We start from the raw sequence: 20,637 nt of genomic DNA, 5'->3' as shown, positions 1-20,637 counted from the left end.
TAAAATTAATATTTGAAGGTGGTTTCTGGCAAAGATATAGATAGGAAATTGCCTAGCTTTATATGTAGGTGAGAAAATATGATGATGCATTAAATCAAACAGTACATTTAAACATCAGATTTCAAATACAGTAGATTTGGACACATTGGAGTAGCTCCATATCTGTCTGAATTCTTAATGGCCTAGGTCTTTGATTCAGGGTGGAATTAAACTTGTTAAGTAGCAACACTGAAATAATGTTTGTGATTTTAGCCCTTTGCCTTTACATTCTTGCTAGGGAGGAAATACATGAAGCGTACTGTTCTTTTAAGCTTATAAGCTTTCACAGTATTTACCCAATTCAGTAAAGCCAGTTTCAGGACTGCCACTTCCTTGTTTTGGAGTTTGGGTGAGATGAGGAGTGTTCATCCCTGCTTGAAAATAAGTATCCTAGGTTCTGAATTTTCACTATTACAAGAATATAAATTTTCTTCCTTCTGATTTTCCTACTTGAATATATGCTTAAAACTTAACATGTCACTTTTGTGTGAACATATGCTTAAAAACTTAACATGTCATTTTTGTGTAGTTTGAGGACTTGTCCTCCAGATGTTGTAGAATCAAGGTCCTAGATTCATGCTTTATTATTACCCATGTTCGTGACATTGAGCATATATGCATTTTTCTTCATTGAAGATCTTCATCTATACAAATAACTGTCGTTCCTGTCTTACCAAGTTTAGTAATGGTTTTCGGGAATGCAAAAGGGAGGAATTTTATTTCACTTAATGCTGAGGGTTCTGTCATCCTGTAATATATATCTGTATTGAATTATAGTTGGCATATTCTTATAAATGAATTAGAGCTCTTTCACAAATTTATAAATATGTGATTGATAGTTTATCACTTGGGGCAAAAATGTTAACTTTGAATAATCAATACATCTTTGATCTTTTCATTTGAAGGATGGCTTTTTTTCCCTTCCTCTACCTCCTATCCCTTTTTTTAAAAAAAATATGTTTTTGTTGATTTCAGAGAGAGGAAGGGAGAAGGAGAGAAACATCAGTGCAGAGAGGGAATAATCAATTGGCTGCCTCCTGCACGCCCCCTACTGGGGATCATGCCTGAAACCCAGGCATGTGCCCTGACCAGGAATCAGGAATCGAACCTTCAAGTTCATGGGCTGACTCTCAACCACTGAGCAACACCAGCTGGGCTCCTACTCTATCTTTTAAAATTTGACATTCAGGATTCTTGCATTTTGTACACTTGTTGAACTCTTTCTCTCCGTTTACTCACTTCTCAACCCACTCTAATATTGCCATGAAACGACTGTAGCCAGACCACCAAGTGTCTGCAGGACATTCTAATGAATAATTCTCAGTCTTTGCTGTCTCTGTGGCAGTTAATACTTAAATAGGCTCCACTGACACTACATTAGCTGGCTTTCCTTCTCTTTCTGATGACACCAATCCTCCTTTGTAGACTTTTCTTTCTCTACTCATGTTTTAAATGCTGCTACTCCTTAGAGTCTCTTGGCTTCTCATGATAGTGCTTTCCCTAGAATTTGGCATTCATTGCTCTAATTATAATCTGATGATTCCAGGATTTCTTGGCTTCAGAGCTGTATGTCCAGCTGTGTACTGGACATCTTCACTTGATGTCTGCAGTAGCCTGCAGATGATATAAACCCACTTCAGGCTTAAGAGGGAAAACTATTGTTTTATAAAAATCAAACACCAGGTATACAGGTCAAACTGCTCTTAAGGATGACTGGAAATAGACTTCCTCCTCTCTTTTGTTGCTGCTTTTCGGCATTATAATCTCAGAACCATCTTCTGTGTGAAATTTGGAACATGGTTGGCTAACGTCAACCTTTAAGTCTACAACTTGTCAGTCAAGAAGAAAAGATAGGTTTGCTCTGTCCAACTCCAGATAGAAGATTGCCTGGGATGCATTCTGATTGACGCAGCTTGGTTGGTCACCTCAGGATATAAACTCTTTTGACTGACATTCTGGTGATGGTGAGGGCAGGACCTAATGTGTTGGTTCAAAATGAAGTCTAACCCAACCCCTATTCATCTCTCATGTACAATTCTTCTTTCAGTGGAGAAGGTGATAATTTTGTTCATCATAATTGATGAGTTATAGCTTCTTGAATATCTAAAAAGACTTGATTGCTATGCCACTTACTATCTGGGTTGTCTCTTGAGGACAAAGGACTCAACTGAAGGAACCCATGTGAAAATGACCGGTATTTCTTTTTGGAATTAGAGACTATTGTTTGGTAATCATGGTGTTCGAATTAGTGATTTAAAAAAAGTTATTAGAATAATTTATACTTTTATAGTCATAAAATAGAATGCTCTATGAAGGCAAGGATTTTTGTCATCTTTCACTGCTATATCCCTAACACCTGATACTCAAAAGAGGCTTGAAAGGATTTGTTGAATGAATATCAGTTTATTAAAATCTTGATTTTTTTTTTCCAGTGTTTACTTTTTGGGGAAATATTTATTCTTAATTTTATCACAGGTTTAAGAAATAAACAGCATCTAGGGATAAGTAAAGTAACCTGTTTTCTTCTACTTTTTCTTTTTTTTCCTAGACTACCTGAGTCAAGACAACATTTATATCTTCCTGGTGGTTCAGAAACGAGTCTCTGTAGAACCACAAGCAAAGAAAGGAAACATTCCGTCATCTTCTTAATTAAGTTGACTGTATAAGATACATGACTTCCAGGAACAAAAACACAGAGAAGTAATAAATATATTATTTTGACATCATTGGACATCCATCATACTAAGGAACGTGCTCTGTGAAGCTTCCTGAGTAGAGATTTGGAAACTTCCTTGGTGCTCATTTATACTTTGGACTATAAGCATGAGTGAATTCTGGTTGTGTTTCAACTGCTGTATTGCAGAACAGCCTCAGCCTGTAAGTATGAAGTAATATAAGCACAGATTGGGTGGGGTGCTTATGAAACACACCACTGGTACTCAAGCTGAGAATTGGAACCCTGGCAGTAATTGCAGGGCAGTTCCAAGGAATGTAACAGACTAGTTTAGTGGATCTCTGAACATCTGGTTTAAAAAAAAAAAAAAGGATCCAGGCAATCAGGGTTCGATTCCTGGTCAGGGCATTGATCCCTAGTTGCGGGTATGCAGGAGGCAGCCGATCAATGACTCTCTCATTATTGATGTTTATATCCCTCTCTCCCTCTCTTTTCCTCTCTCTGAAATCAATAAAGATATATTTTTTTAAAAAAAAGGGAAGAAAGAAAAAAATTGTTTTTTGAGTAAATACTATATGTCAAGAACTGTGCTAGACCATTGTATGTGACTTAGAAGGTTGTGCTCTTTTACCAAGTAGATGACTTCCAGAGAAAAAGTGAGAGGAGATGGTAAAACAGCTAAGTCAGCCTTAGAAATCAGGGTACAAGATGTGACAGCCAGTTCAGATTGCACTCACATTATTTTCAGTTTACCATCTCAATTTCCTCACAGCAACACTCTGAGGAAGATACCATTATCATTATTTTTCAGTTGAAATAGATTCAGTTTTGGCTCATAGTCGTTTTAGAAAGTAAGTGGTCTTGGCTAACTTCTTTTTGGTACATGCCTTACTTTTTTGTGCCTTCTGAACTATGCACATATTTGTTACCTCTACCAAAATCCTGTCCTGCATCCTCCAATTTTCTGTCACCTCTACAAAATCTTCCCTGGCTGTCTCCTGATTTAGCTAACATCATCTGTGTTCCCACTAGCTCTTTAGTTCACCTTTTTGTTAAGGCATGGAACTCCTAAATAATTGTTCTCCAGTCTCTCCCACCACGTTTTTAATTCTGTAGGGGCCCTGACCATATTTACTTTGTATCTAAAGGATCAAATCTAATACCTTGGAGAATCTATTACATGCTGGCTGGCTGGCTGGCTAGCCCACCAAATAAGTGAGTTTCTGTTTTATTGTTTTGTTTTGTTTGTAACAACATAAAAGGATGAATGAGGTATAACCTTAAGATCTTTTCTAAGCCTTTCCCTGGGCATGCGCAGTCACTTTCTAATTTTCCTCATATATGCAGTCGTTTTTGAATGTTCTAGCCTGGAATATCTAGCTCCCAAAAGGGTGAAACATGAAAAATGAAGGGTGAGAGGAGGAGAAGAATGGGTGCTGGCTTTTTTTAAATCCCCTGGAAGTCACTCCAGCCAGAGGAGGAGTGGCCTGCAACAAACAGTGTGGGGAGGTGTTCCGACAATGGCTGCCTACCTCTTCTCTGTGATCAGAAGCAGAAATATTTGGAGGACCGGGTCCTTTTTGCCCACTCTGACTACCATAGCTGTGTGTGAGTTGCTCTAGGGACAGCAAGGGTTGGCTGATGGGTAACTGCTACCGTGCTAAGGGCTAACATTGACTGAAAATAACTGTGATTTACCTTCCAAGCCTTCTACTGGAAGTTGTAAGCCTTGAACAGACTCCAGAGTTCTAAAATTGTCACATCAGGCTGTTTCTGCCCCTGCTGTTGGTGGGGTGGTGATGCAGATTCCTGGTGCTACTTGTCCACCATCTTCCTTTACTACTTTTATAATTTTGGTCTTTCCCTTTAGTGCTTTGATCTGTGAAGTATGGATGATTGGTTCATTTGTGTGGTATGAGGTGGGGGTTTATTCTTTCATGCTAATCATTTATCTAAAGACAGTTCATTAAATAGCCACTCTTTTTATTAGTAATTTGAAATGTCATCTTTGTATACTACGTTTTCATATATTTAAGAGTCCATTTCTGAAATATATTTTATTCTTTTGATACATGTGTTTGCACTTATGCCCTTACCATACTGTTTTCATTGCTGCTGTTAGTGTATTTTGCTGCTTCATAGAGGAGATCTCTTTCATAGATCTTCTTTTTCAACTGTGTTGGTAATGTCTTCCTTCTACAGCTGGATTGTTATATGAGTCATTATTATTTTCTACATGTTTTTCTTTGAGATATTTCATAATGCATATTTTTATAGGTGTTTACTTTAGGATTGCATTAAATTTAGAATGTAACTGGGTGAGAATTGACATATTTAAAAATGAGTAATTTCATTGAAAAACATGGCATATGTCTTCATTTATATAGACCTTTTCATATTCTTTTAGTAAAGCTTAACATTTTCATTATGTAAGTTTTGCACATTTCTTGTTAGATTTGTTCTAGATATTTTATGGATTTTATATTACTATTCTGCATGAGATTCTGTTTGTCTGTTACATTTCCTAATTGGATTTTACTAATGTATAGGAAACTATTAATTTCATACAGTAATTTTTTATGCAAACATCTTACTGAACACTTTATATTTTTTAAATATTTCCAGATAGTGGCATATTTTTAGCTTTTTTCTGATACATAAACCTTTGTGTTGTTGGTCTCTTACAGCATTTACTGAGACCTCAAGTAGTATGATGTTGAATAGTGTCATTGAGAGTTGAGCATCCTAGCATCTCCTGACTTTAAAGGGATAGAGATTGTAATTTACTTAAACATAAAATGAGTGTGTATTTTAGTGATTGTATGCTTACCTATACATTTAAGTTATTGTGTATAATTTATTATCTCTGATACTACCAAGGATTACATTTTCTACATTTTTAAAGATTATGGAATACTTAAGTTCTGTTGCCATAATGCTTTTAGTATGCCTTGTATTTTTTTTTCGAAGTTAGACATGATAATACTGGGTAAAAGGAACTGAGGTAAATAGGCCTTTATTATGAGGTTTTGTATTTATCTGGTTAGTGGTTAGGCCATACGGGTTGCTGTAGCTGTAGGTGTCAGAGGATAAAGTTTCCTTCAGTGTCCTTGTTTTTGTTTTTGGGTTTCCCTGGAGCCTTCTTAAATACTCCCCTGTTCTATAGGAGCCCTGTTCTATATTGATGTGGGGGGGGGGGGGAAGGGGAAGCTTTATATACTGCTGTCTTAGGGAGCCTGTGCCCCTGGGCTGTGATGAGCACAAGTACTTCTCAGTTTTGTTTTGATTTTTACTCCTTAGTTCAAGCAAAAAGGCTAGAGGGGGCTGAGGCTGGGTATTTCTCTTTCCCTATGTGGAAGGCTAGTGTGGGCTAGAGTAGGATAATTCCCTAAAGCTGGTTAGTTTCTGGCGAAACCCCAGCCGATTAGGCTCTGGTAAAATACTTTCTCTTCAGGATGGGCTTTGTTAAGAACAGAATGCTCTGGCGTATTTAAAATGGCTACCATTCCCTGCTCTTTGCTCAAAGACACACGAGATTTTTCTCTGGTCTGTACTTTGAGAATGTGGTAGGGTTCCTGGAGGCAAAAATCACAGAAGTGTGGGGTCCCCCAAAGACTGGCCCCCCCCGTGGAGTTTTTAACTCTCAAACTTGTCTATACTAATCCTCCAGCAGTTAATCAGTTACAGGTTAGGTTTTCCTACTCTGGTCCTAGATACCTCATGGTAATTTGTGATTTTCTGTATCTGCCTATCTCTACAGTTTCGGGGGCAGTGCTTCTCTCTGTGATCTCAGTTCTCGAATAGCTCTAAGAAGAGTTGTTGGTTTTTACTTTGTTCAACTTTTTCTGTTGTGTGGCTGGAAGTGACACTTTCCAAGCTCTTATATGCCAGACCGAAACCCAGAAATCATATTGCCATATTTTTTTAAGATTGATTACTTTATTGCTGGTATTCATGATGTACATAACAAAGTGAATTCTGTTCCAATATGTGATATAGGTATACTCATAAATAGCTAAAATAGACATAGATTAGAAATTTAAATGTCAGGAGCATACAACCTTGGAATTATAAATATGAGACATTGGAAATATATTTTCTGCTGCACAAAGGATATGCAACATGAATTTTTTGCACACATATAACATGTCAATATTGTGTTATTGTTTAATAATACATATTTGTGCTCGGCTGGGCGTGGCTCAGTGGTTGAGGGTTTGACCTGGGATCCAGGCAATCAGGATTCAATTGCCGATTAGGGCACATGTCCGGGTCGTGGGCTCGATCAATGACTCTCATCATTGATGTTTCTGTCTCTCCCCCTCTCCTTTCCTCTCTCTGAAATCAATAAAGATATTAAAAAAATAATAATACATATTTGTGTGAAATATTCCGCAGGAATTCCATTGGCACCTGATTTCTTAGGCTTTTGGACTTGCTGAGAAATATGACATAAAAATTGACAAGGCAGTGTGGTTACTATAGTGGAACAATAGCTTGTTTCTGGCACTTAATGCTTCACTGGCAATTATATGTATGTTTACAGTCTACAAAAACATATACTTGCTGCTCCATTAGGCAGTATCAAGAGTGCCTTATTCAAAAGCTGCTGGGTCATCTCTAAAGCTTTCTAAAGTATTTACTGAAATTAAGTGCCGCATGCCATCCCTCCCACTCGTTCCTTACCACCCCTGCTCTTCCACATTCTGTGTGAAAGAGGAACAACCCAGTATTGGGCAGAACATAGACTGTATTTTTCTGGGGAATGTATATAAAATGGAAGAGAGCTCTCTCAAGTGTGGTGCGCCTCCATAGGTACATTTTTAGGATGACTTCAGATGACAGCGGTTTTATTTCGAACTTCTGTGTTCAGGAATCACATTCCATATAACCTCAGTGAGGTGTGAATACAGTACACATGTCATCTTTTTTCATTTTTCTGAAAACACAAATATGCATGGTCTTGATTTGTTGGATTTCACAGAAAATCACATATGACCACAGTCATCTCAAAACATGTAACAGATGAATTTACATAGATAACAGATGAATAGACATAGAAGATTACCCTTATCAGTTGAGAAATGAAAAATACCCCTACTTTTTAGAAAGGTATCGTAGAGGACTGACTCAAATGTTTTAACTGTATTGAAAAACTAGTAATTCCTAAGACTATTTTATACACTGGAACTGCCTGCCCTGCCTCAAGAGTGGCCACCGAGTTTCCTCACAGGTAGTCAGCTGCTTTGAGGTGTGGTGCATGGTCTTCCCTGTATTCTAAATACCCTGTGGAAAAAGTTGGAATTTGTCTATATGTGCTTGAAAAACAAACTGGAAAGGCTGTTGCATAAGGGTGGAGTGGAGGGGTCTTGGTGTTCCTATCCTGTTGTTTTATGCCCTTAACCAGTCAGGAAGAGTTGGTAAGTTAGTGTCTATAGCATTTCATATGAGTTCAAGTTGAGGAAGGGGGTAAGAAAGAAGTAGAGAGCCATTTATTTTCAGAAACTAGAATGCTTTTATAAGTTTATTAAAGTCAGAGAGGAAATGCTTGCTTTCATGCTCTTTTTAAATTGAGGTTTACTCACTTTGGATTAGTGTATTATTATATACCTTAAGATGAAGCAAACTGTTTCTTAGCAAGCCAGGTTACTGTTACTGCCATTTTCAGTTACTTGAAATGTTACATCAGCAAAAATAATTCAGAAGTAGATAATAGTATGATGAATCCCACGTACCCATCTCTCAGCTTCGGTAGTTTCATTTTACCTGGTCTTGTTTATGTCATTTCATCCCTTTTTCCCTTTGCTGTATTATTTTGAAGCCAAATCCCAAGCATTATATCATTTTATTCATAAAAATAAGTATTTATCCCTAAAAGATGATTCATATTTAACATAACTGCGATGCCATTATCATACCAAAAATATTAATAATTTATAAGTTTGCTTTATATATAAGGTATGATAAATAATTATGAAGCAAATGTTCCTCAAATTAGGAAATGGGGCATTGCCAACACCCCAGAAGCCTCCTAGTGTGCTTTCCCGTTACACCCCTGCTCCAGCACCTGGAGGAACTGCTTCCCTGGTTCCTGTAGTAATCACTTCCTTGTTGTGTCTCATGATTTTATCACCTACAGTATTCATAAACAGTGTTGTTTTGTTTACCTGCTTTAAGTTTAAATGAATGGAGTTCTATTGGCTGTAATCTTTTGTGTTTTCTTCTTTAACTCATTATTAAATTTATAAGGTTGATCCAGGTATCTGAACTTCATTTTCATTTTTCTTGAATATTTTGCTGTATATGTTCAAGAAACATACCATGATATATTTATCCATTATATTTTTGAAAATCTGGGTCTTGAAATATAAGCCAGTCAGAGAAAGACAGATACCATACAATCCCACTTACATGTGTAATCTAATGAACAAAATAAATTAACAAACAAAATAGAACCAGAGGCGTAGGACACATGGAATAGACTGACAGCTGTCAGAGGGGAGGGGTGTGTGGGGGGGACTGGATGAAAGAAGGTGAAGAGATTAGCCAAATAGTGTATATGCATAACCCATAGACACAGACAATAGCGTGGTGATGGCCAGAGGGAAGGGGGAGCAGGTGCTGGATGGAGGTGGGCAAAGAAAGGGAAAATGGGGACATCTGTAATAGCGCCAACAATAATAATAAAGTTGAAAAAATCCGGGTTGTTAACAGTGTGGTACTGCATATTATGAGCAATGCTCTTTTATGCCTTGTGTGTATGTGTTGCCTGGAGAACACACATTTGCGTTTCTCTAGGGTATATACCTAGGAGTGAAATTACTGGCTTTGAAGTCTAAGGACATTCACTTTTACTGTGTGAGAGCACATTGTTTTAAATTTGCTGTTACCAATTTACATTCCCAGCAGCAGTTTGAGTGTCCCAACCATTGTTTCATTTCCTCCTCAACACATGGTATTTTCAGACTTTTAGATTTCTATCAGCCTGGGAGGAAAGTATGGCATCTCTTTGAGGTTTGACCTTGCATTACCTTGTATTTTAATATCCCGAGAGTGAAAAGTAACCTGACTTTTTGGACTATTAGGTTGTAAGTCTCAAGAAATCAGAGATTTCTTGAAATAAAATTCTCCAGCTCAACTCTGCTACACTTTTGTTCACCAGCATTTCCATTTATATACTAGCATGAGGTCATTTCTTTCAGAGTACAAAAAAGACACATTTAGATAAATTGAAGGAGATTAAGTTAGCACATTATACTGTAGCAGCTTTCATTTTTATAGTTTTAAGTGTGCTTAAGCATTTATCTACTATTTACTGTTTCTAGTAACTATTGTAGAAATAAATGCAGTCATTAGCCACCAGGCATTCATGTCAGCCTATATACTAAATATAGTAGAGCTTAATTTTAAAAAAGATGAGAAATAAAAACAGAAATTCTAGTATTTTCCTCTCACATCCCAGCAGATAATTTTGAGCACCCCTTGGGTGAGCACATCCCACACTACAGACCATTGAGTACAGAACAAGTTAGAGCATGGAGCTGGAGTTCAAAAACAGTATTGTTATTATGATACAGATAATTACCACTAAAAGGAAAAGAAAAGAAACCCAGGAGGAAAAGATTTTTTTTTTAAAATAAATAGGAAGACCACCCATTGTGGTCAAGTAACTAAAAAAATTATACATGTGGCAAATAAGCCCCAATTAAAATTTTTTCTATACAGTCATTAAAAAATACTGTCTCTCCTGATGTTCAGAAAGAATCTTCCTCATCTGGAAGGTCATGTGAGCTCTTATTAACTGGCTGCTTATATGAATACTGAAACATTTCTTAAAAGGTCTATTGTTTTTAAGTCATCTGACCCCATCTGGGAGATTGTTATGTTTATTTAGAAAACAGTCTTCAATGACAAGTTCTGTCATTCGAGTAAATGTTATGAAAGTCTGCATCTTTTAATAAGGTGGTGAATTCTTAAAATGGCTAAAATAAAGGTGCTTCTTTAATATGCCAATAGTATTAAGTTTTGTTTTGTTTTACTGACTGTTAGGTTTTATAAATCTAGAGACAGCAAGAATAAAGGGGAGTAAGCCTTTATTTGTCGAGTTAGTGTGGATTGGGTTCTGATCTTGCATGGTGTAGTATATACAAACAGGAAAGAAATAGCAGTTAAGGAACTCAAACTATTATTTTTAAAATTAGAAGAAAAGAAAGAAAAAATCACTACTAGGCAGGTAAAGTTTAGGTAATAAACTATTCATTGTTGTAGGAAAATAAAATGTTTATGCAAATTTTATGTAATCTTTGAATAAAGAGAAATTAGAATTTAAATAATTTCTGGGACCTAATGGTATAATGGTATTTTAATAATTATCTGGGACTGATTTTTATGATGTCTGTGGTACATTGGACATTTTCAGAAACACATCTTAAGAATCTGTTCATCTGTGATGTAAACATATGGTAAAAACCATTATGTTTTCATTTTCATCTACCTTAAACTTGTAGAATTGGTAGATAATATTGTTACTAGAAAGGGGACCTGGCCCTGAGCCGGTCTGCCTAGGGCAGCCAGTAATATGTGGGCTCTTGACTTTGTGCAGGAAAAATTTCACAGCATGAGTCCAGGTGACTATGAGGGAACATTTATTAAAGCTCAGGACAGTAAAACAAGAAAGGGCTTACTTAGCATAGAAGAAGCAGCAGGAGAGCCTAGGCTGGGCTGCCCTAGCTCTCCGGGAAGTCAGAGAAAAAAGGGGCTTTAGGATCAGGTTCAGGGGTTAGCCTGGGACGAGCTGCTGCTGCCCATTGTTCCCTTGGTTGCAGTCCTTGTGGGGTCCCTTCGAGTTTAGGAAATGCATGCCTGTGGGGGAAGAAGAGGGAAAGGGGAACGGCTGGGGCTGCTCTCCAGAGGGAGAGCACACCCTGGGTCCTCTGTCTTGAGGCTTTCATCTTTCTAGAAGGCAGGAATCTTAGAGGGGACCTCAGGGGAGGGTTTCAGCAGAATATTAATTAGTTTTCTAGGTGTGCTTCTCCAGAGCTATAGTCTCCACCGATTGGTCAGGGCAGGGGGTTGTCAGTCATTGCAGCTGGTACTGGTGTCGCACACCTGGTTTTGCTGCTTTTCTGGATCTGGAGCTGAAATACAACTGAGGCATAGATGTTATCTCTGGGGACGTGACCTTCTGTATCTGCTATACATTGCTCTGCCAGTTTGTTCAGCTATCTCAGTTTCCCTATTCCACTTGTCCTGGCTTACTGGCCTGTCTCAGTATTACAGATCAGTTTTATTAGTAGCCCTTTGACATGCAAGAGAGATTCTGAGATCTTAGCTATGTCTCCTTAAGTACCATGTACTCTAAAGGTTTGCCTGGTTTCATATCACCTTTGTACATAATAAAAATTGTTCTTTTTTTTTTTAAGATATTTTTGTTGCTTATGTTCCATTTACTTTTGTAGATTGAACTTTCATTTCCTTGAAAAGCTATTTCTTATGGTTATCTTATATTTTTCCATTTTAGCAGTTGGGACATTTGTTTTTATTTGTGATAAGTTTTCTATTTTCATTGTGAACTGAAAATTTTCATACAGTTGTAAAATTTTAGCTCTTAAAGGCATCTTAGTAAACATCTATGTAGTCAAATACATGTATATACACACACATGCAGATTTGGAAATTATTTAGGATGTTAGCTAGTAACAAGTTAAGACTGATGAATCTTAACTGTCAGAGCCTTTGCATTTTAAGACTAGTTTTTTTCCTACTTTGTGTTATGGTAAATTTTACCCAAATGGAAATGAATACACCTATTGGATATAAAATTGAATTATAAGACTATGCCAATATACAATACTAGTTTTGATGAGTTATGGTGAAACCAGCAGTTTTAACATTTTATTTATTTATTATTACTATTTTTTAATCTTCACCCGAGGATATTTTTTCCATTGCTTTCAGAGAGAGTGGGGAAGGAGGGGGGGTAGAGAGAGAGAGTGTGCCAGCGAGCATGTGAGTGCCCTTGACTGGAATCGAACCCAAGATCTATCAGTCTGAGGGCCGATGCTCTAACCACTGAGCCAAACTGGCTAGGGCAGTTTTAACATTTTAAAAGACTCTCCTTGCCACCAAATGTTAATTATTATCCATCATTTTTATAGACCTTCTTAGTCCAAATACTTTCATATGTATTAACTTAATGATAGGCATACCTGTCATTTTGATCCCCCCCCCCCCCCGCCCAAATCTCTCTGTTTCATATGGTTTAGATTTTGGTTTTATTTGTTCTTGCTGTTTCTACTTGCGATCTTAACATACACAAATACCTCTGCGTATCTTTGTTACACACTTCTGCGTATATTAACAACTCAGTAAGATAGTAGAATCAGTGTTAGCTGTCTGTGAGACTGGCTTACTGGATGCCATTTTCTTGCCTATCTTAAGAACAGATAAAATTAGTAAGAAACATAAGACAAATGTGCTTTCAGTAGTGTTTAGCTATGGGAAATTGATCTCATTTTTAGAAGCTCCAAAGTTAAGGGTAGTTATGAAAAGCCAAACAAGTTTTTCCCTCTTTTTTCTCCTCTTTATATGCGATCTGGTTTTCTATGGGCTTTAGAGTTACTCAGATATGGGTTTGAATTTTATTTACTGTTTCATCTTGAGTAGATTAATTAAACCTTTGCAAATAGAAATAATAAGAAAAAGAGAAATAATAATCCTGTTTGATAGGATTCAATATATTAAAGTAGGTAATAGATTAAGTATATTAAATAAGTAATTTATGTAAAGTGAATCGTTAAGTACCTGGCATGTAGTAAGTACTCTTATTATGGATGTTGAGTTGAAATATATATTTCCTCTCTTTTTAAATAATGTGGTCTTTGGCTTTATTTTGTTTCTATTTCCATTAGTTATTTTCAAGTACATTCTATCTGAAATGAACAGAGGTGGTTCTGTTTTGTTTTTGGTTACCAGGAAGAGAGATCCAGTTGTCTAATATGAGAGGATGTTGGACTAAGCACACACACAACGCCTCCCTCCTGAAACCCCACTTTACATGACATTAAAAGAGTTTAAAAAACAAAAAAATGTAGCCCTGGATGCTGTGGTTCAGTGGGTTGAGCGATGTCCCATATACCGAAAAGCCTCTGGTTAGATTCCCAGTCAGGGTACATACCCAGGTTGTGGGTTCCATCCCTGGTCAGGGTGCATATGGGATGCAACAGATTGATTGATGTTTTTCTCTCTCTCTTCCTCTCCCTTCTTCTCTTTCAAATCGATTTAAAAATACATTAAAAAAGAAAAAAATATTTGCTTTAAAAAAAAGCAACAGAACAAAAAAATTATACAAAGATAAAACCCACAAAGAAAAAGAGAATGGAGAGAGGAGATAACCCTAGATGAGAGATAATTTTTTAAATGGATGATAGAAAATTTACTAAATGCATCCACAACCTAATTGCCTGAAGAGGGGATACTGACAAGAAGCAAGCCAACATCTTTTAATCACCTTGCTCTTAGAATGCATGCAAGAAGGCTTGAATCCCTTAGGTTGGCCTTCAGCAGGTCCTTTAGGGAGAGGACTGGTTCTATGTAAAACCTGGTAATACCTGCAGTTGTGGGCTCCCCAAGGAAAAAGCTTACCATCTTACCACTTTCCATCGAACCCACCATTCAGCATGCCTGATGCACACATGTAAGCCTCTTTTGGACAGTCCATGATCACCATGTTACCAGTGCAAAGTCGGTGCACCTAATGCTTCAAAAGACCAAAACTCAAAACATCAGAGTTGGAAGTAAGGAAAGGTTTGGAAAGATTTATTGACTGATAAGACCCCAACTGAGAAGATGGAAGCCCTAGTGGTACCTCAAATTCATCTTAAGACAGTACAGAATTCAGGCTGCTTTTATGTCAAAGGAAGGGAAATGAGAGGGGCTGTTTTTCTAGCCACAAGCAGAATTCCTCTAATGATTAACATGTCTATATGCAAGACAGAGCAGGAGCTATTAGCCTGAAGGCCGTGGAACTACACAGGCTTGAACAGATGGTGTCAGAGACTGAGCATTTCACTGTTACAACCAGATCCAAAGAAAGCTAAAATTAATGAACTGAATGAAAGAACTTGGAGGAAATACATGATAACAGGGAATGGAAAAGAACTAACACAAGACAGCATGAATGTTCCTGAGATGATTAAGATACTGGACTCCTTAAACAAGAACAATGTGCATGTAAAGGAAAGGAGAGGAAGAACAAATCCAGAAGACAGAGTTTGGAGACAACATGATAGCTGACATGAAGTCCAGTAAAAGGGCTGGAAGATAAATCTTCCAGTAAGTAAAACAAAGACATAGAGGTATGGAAAGTGCAAGGAAAAAAGTTAAGAAAATTAAGTGATCAACCCAGGAGTTCAAAATATGCCTAGTTAGAATTCCACAAAGGGGAGAACTGAGGCATTGGAGGAGAATAAATTATCAAAGTAACAATGCAGGAACGTTTTCCTGACCTAAAAAAACAGAACCTAAGAGTTTTTGGTTAAAGGCCTCTGTTGAATGAAAAAAAGATTCAACCATAACATTAGTGAAAATTTGGACTATGTGGACTGGTCATTTAGCTATTTAACCAATTGTACTGCAAGGTATTTGTGGACAGTGTTGGGACAATTAATGTTTCATATTAAGCAAACAAAAAGCAATTCAACACAAACCATAGTACAAGAAAGGAAATTATAAAACACTGCTTGGCTCAATTAGGAACAATTTGATTATTTCCCTATTTTACATAGTAAGTGTTCAGGGGGAATTATATTACTTTTTTTTGATACACAAAGATGCTTATTTTAGAGCAGCTGTCAGTGCAGTGGTGTGAAGGAAAGAATCAGTGGACAAGGAAGACTAGATCTGCTTTAGTCACTGTGGGACTTTGGCAAGTAATGTGATCTTTTTAGGTGCATTGGTTTCCTATTGCTGCCGAAACAGATTATCACAAGCTTAGTGACTTTAAAACAACGCAAATTTATTTTATTACAGTGCTAGAGGCAGAGCCTTGTGCAGTATGCAAAGTATTTCACCAGTCACGTAATTGACTGGAATTGATTCCATTGGAATCAAGAAGTTAGCTGTAGCGTGCGTACACCTACGTGCACAGAAACAGTCCCAGGTGGACCTGTGGGGGCAGACATCTCTCTCATCTTACAGGCTTTCACGCTCAAAAGCATTAAAATCTGTATCATTAGTTCTTAGAAAAGCTATTTCAGATTAGGCTTTTTAAAACTTATTTGTATTTCAGTTTTCATACTTGTAACATATGACTTAGACCAGATACTAACTTCTAAATAGAAGGAGAAAGCTCCCTATGTTCACTTTAGGTTTCTCATTGAGATGAGAACAACTACTTCCTTCAGTTTTGCTTTTAGCAATTTTGCGCTTGAAAAGGTCACTATAAACTTGCTTTTAGCTATTTCTCTTAAAAACAAATTTTGGGGCCTCCTGCAGACTTCTCATCTGTCACCAGTTGCAAAATTTATACTACCTGGGAAGAGGCTAGTTGCCTACTAAACTCTAAAGGGTAAAATACAGAAAGCAATGCACTTAGAATTGAGTTTTAAGTGTATTATCAGCAACCCACCTATTTTAAAATATTTCCAGCAAGAAATACCTTGTCTTTCTGTACTTTGACTTAAATAATTCCCTGCTTGTAACTCTAATTGGGTGTTTTGATTTCTCTGTGGTGTTCTTAAGGTACGGCTCTCATCTTTTACAGAAATGGCTCCTTATAGAAGCCCTTTAACCTGAAGGCCACTGCTGGCATTCCAGTGAGTGCACAGAGCTCTGGAAGCCAGAGGAGAATGATCATTTTTGTTCCCGGAGTGGAAGATATAGTACGAATGGGTATTCTGAAAAGGTTTAGTATTTTCTGAAGTTTTGATCTAAATATGAGAATTTGGGATCCAAAGTTACTGAAGAGCAGATTTCCCCCCCAAACTCTTCAGTATCTAACTCCTTGTTTCTTTTGTGTGTTCCCTAACATATGAATCCGAGATTTTGGTTACGTTCTTAGAAACCGGGCTTCTACAGGTGCTTTTATCGCCTCATATTACCACCCTGGGAAACCTGAATCTGGATTTTTAAACACCCATGTCCAGAACCTGGAACACTGTTCACTGTTAAGACCCATCTCTGTCTTTTTCTTGATTGTTTCTTTGAACATTGACTTCTTATTTTCTGACTACAGGTAGGTGTTTTTTTCTTAGGAAACAGGGTTGCCCTCAGCTCCAGGTTTAATACTCAGGAGGAAGAAAGGGCTTCTCCTTGTTAGTCCTTCCTGGAGGAGGATTCTGGCCCAGTTTGTGTCAGCACGCACGCCCTGTGATCAGGGTTGTGGACAGCTGTGGTTGGCAGCCTATCCGAATCATACAGTTGGGGTTGGGAAGAGGGGGTTTCCTCCAAGGAAAGGAAGGAGGCTGCTGTTTTCAGAACAAAGTACAGTATGCAGAAAGAAATGGCATATGTCCACTGTGAAGTTTTATGCTGGTTTATGCAGAAGGATAAATCTCAGTTGATTGGTTTGAATATCTAGTAACTACTATGGTAAAAATGTTATAAAGCTGCTTCAAATGTATTACTTGTAGGCCTGGAATACCCTAAGCTACTGTTATGTGTAAAAAAGCCAAAAAGTTAACACAAATCAGGAAAATAAAAACTAAAGGATATATGAATTGCACAAATGACTCTTATCTTTTGGGAAACGATAGTTTTGAATGTCAAACACTTACTTTCCTTTACCAAATGCTGACATGAACTTTGAAGCTATTCCACACCCCATTGATAGGAAAACCAAAGTGAAGAAGCGAAAAGGCTAAAGTAAAGACCCTCAGCAGGGTGTCAGCGAGGGTAGGGTCTGTCAGCCCTTAGCTCCAGTTATTTTTGGACTTCTGTGCCTTATTACATAAAATTGGTGAAAGATAATGAGCAAGAGGCGAATGCTTCCGGTATTATCTTGCACAGTTCTTTCACCCGCGCCCCCCCCCCCAAATTATAAGCGCTATACATTTTGAGCACAATATCGGTACTTTCTGGCTACATGTTGATTAACTAATAGGTACTAAAATCCTCTGATGAATCATTTATTTTTATATATTTTGAGGTCCTTGTAATACTTCCTTTTCCCCAAGGTTACTTTCTTAATGTCTAATGATTTTTTAAAAGCTTTACTTGCTCTATTTAAATATTATTTGCTGCCTGACCGGGTGTGGCTCAGCGTTTGAGCATCAACCTAGGATCCAGGCGATTGGGGTTCGATTCCCGGTCAGGGCACATGCCCGGGTTGCGTGCAGGAGGCAGCCGGTCAGTGACTCTCTCGTCATTGATGTTTCTCTCTCTCTCCCTCTCCTTTCCTCTCTGAAATCCATAAAGATATGTAAAAAAATTAAAAAGTAGGCGCCAATATAAAAAAAATATTATTTGCTTACTGTTTGTAGAATATAAGATACTGTGATTTATATATTACCTTCAAAGTTTGTCTGACTCAGCAGTAAAGGAGTTCATAGAAACAGATGGGAGATAGTGGATTTAGTAGCTCAAGTTATAACTGATACCGATAGATAGATGACCTCTTTATAATCATCCTGGTATGCTCAGGATTTATTAAATCATCATTGGAATCAAGCTGTGACTCAGACTTGAGGTGTGTTGTAGAAAACTTGTTTAGAGCCCAGAGGAAGGGTGAAAATGGTGAAAAGTAGGTCACATGAGAAAATAAGGGAGCTGCAGTTTCCTTCACTGTGTCCACTCTGTACTCAGGTTGTTGGGAGTTTTTGTCATGAATGGGTGTTGAATTTTGTCAGGTGTTTTTTCTACATTTATTGAGATGATTACATAATTTTTACCCTTCATTTTGTTAATCTGATATGCCATATTTTGTGATTTATGAATGTTGGAACCATCCTTGCATGCTGGAATAAATGTCACTTGATCATGGTGTATGATCCTTTTACTGTATTGTTGGTTTTCTTCTATTTTGTTGAGAATTTTTGCATTTACATTCAAGATTGATGGCTTGTAATTTTCTTTTCTTGGGTCCTTGTCTGTATTTGGTATCAGGGTAATATTGGCCTTATAAAATGAGTTTGAGAGTGCTCTCTTTTATTTTTTGGAAGAGTTTGAGAAGGATTGGTATTATCTCTTTTTAAAATGTTAGACTTCATCAGTGAATTCATCAGTGAAGCCATCTGGTCCTGTATTTTTATTTGTTGGGAGGTTTTTGATTACTGATTAAATCGCCTTCATTATTTGTTCACATTTTGTATTTCCTCATAATTCAGCCTTGGCGTGCTATATGTTTCTAGAATTTATCCATTTCTTGTAGGTTGTCCAATTTTGATGTATAATTGTTCACAGTAGTCTCTTACGGTCCTTTGTATTTCTGTGGTATCAGTTGTAATGTCTCTTCTTTCATTTCTAATTTGTGTTCGCTCTTCCTTAGTAAGTCTAACTCAAGGTTTGTCTATTTTGTTTATCATTCAAAAAGTAGCTCTTGCCCAGCTGGCGTGGCTCACTAGTTGAGTGTCGACCCATCAACTAGGAGGTCACAGTTTGATTCCCGGTCAAGGCACATGCCTGGGTTTCAGGTTCAGTCTCCAGTGGGGGCCGTGCAGGAGGCAGCCGATCAATGACTCTCTCTCTCATTGTTGATGTTTCTATTTCTGTATCTCTCTCCCTTCCTCTCTCTGAAATCAATAAAAATATTTTAAAAAATTATTTTAAAAAGGAGTTTTTAAGAAAAAAGGGGACATCTATAATACTTGCAACAATAAAGATTTATTTTTTTAAAAAGTAGCTCAGTCCCATTGATCTTTCCTTTGACTTTTTAGTCTATTTCATTTATTTCTGCTTTGTTCTTTCCTTTCTACTAACTTTGGTCTTAGTTTCTTTTCTTTTTTTAGTTCTTGAGGTATAGTTATGTTTTTCTTTAAGTTCTTTTCTATAATATAGGCATTTTTCACTATGGACTCTTTAAAATAACTTCTTTCCTTTCATCCTGTAAGTTTTGGTATGTTTTATATCCATTTTCATTTGTATCAGGATGGTTTGGTGTGTTTTTTGTTTTGTTTTTTTAAATTTTATTTTTGTTTAAAATATTACAGATGTCCCCTTTTCTCCCCAGTGACCCGTTCCACCCCGTCTCATCCCCCTCCCCGGTCCCTCTCCCCACCCCCTCTCCCCACCATTGTCCGTGTCCTTGGGTTATGCATATATGCGTATAAATTCTTTGGGTACTCGCTCCCCCTCCACCCACCTGCCCTCCTCCATCCCTCTGACATTCGTCAGTCTCATCTATGCTTCCATGTCATTGAATCTATTTTTTTCATCAGTTTATTAAATTCTTTAGATTCAACGTATAAGCAAGATCATGTCATGTTTGTCTTTCTCTGCCTGGCTTATGCTTTTTTAAAATTTATTTTTGTTTTTGACCCATTGGCTTTTCAGTAGTATGTTGTTTATGCGCCACGTATTTGTGAATTTTCCAGTTTTCTTCTTGTAACTGATTTCATTCCATACTATTGTGGTCAGAAAAGATGCTTGATATGATTTTAGTCTTTTTAAATTTATTAAGACTTCTTTGCAGCCTAATATATAATCTATCCTGGAGAATGTTCCATTTTCTCTTGAGGAGAATGTGTATTCTGCTATTAGATGAAATGTTTTATAAATGTCTAAGTTTATGTGATCTAACATGTCATTTAAGTCCAAAGTTTCCTTATTGATTTTTTTACCTGGATGATCTGTCTGTTTTTGAATTTGTATTGCTGTCTATTTCTCTCTTTAGATCTGTTAATATTTACTTTTATATTTAGGTGCTTCATGTTAAGTGCATAAATATTTATAAACATAGCCTATTTACAACCATAGTCTTTTATTGGGTT

General features: G+C 37.1%; 1 protein-coding gene across 3 annotated transcripts in view; it reads left to right on the top strand.

The window, feature by feature from the left end:
• Nucleotides 1-20,637, top strand: part of CDC42SE2 (CDC42 small effector 2) — a 60,723-nt gene that overhangs the window by 24,306 nt on the left and 15,780 nt on the right. For all 3 annotated transcript variants that reach the window (XM_087816411.1, XM_087816410.1, XM_016197091.2), the window contains exon 2: nt 2,588-2,916. In XM_087816411.1, the coding sequence (XP_087672537.1) occupies nt 2,863-2,916 (54 nt within the window). In that variant the 5' untranslated portion in view covers nt 2,588-2,862. The remainder of the gene's footprint in view (nt 1-2,587; nt 2,917-20,637) is intronic.

This window comes from Miniopterus natalensis, chromosome 4 (assembly GCF_054644295.1).
Source record: "Miniopterus natalensis isolate mMinNat1 chromosome 4, mMinNat1.hap1, whole genome shotgun sequence".
In the NCBI taxonomy this organism is placed as follows: Eukaryota; Metazoa; Chordata; class Mammalia; order Chiroptera; family Miniopteridae; genus Miniopterus; species Miniopterus natalensis.
The sequence above is the reverse complement of the archived record's forward strand: the minus strand, read 5'-3'. Positions and strand labels throughout refer to the sequence as shown.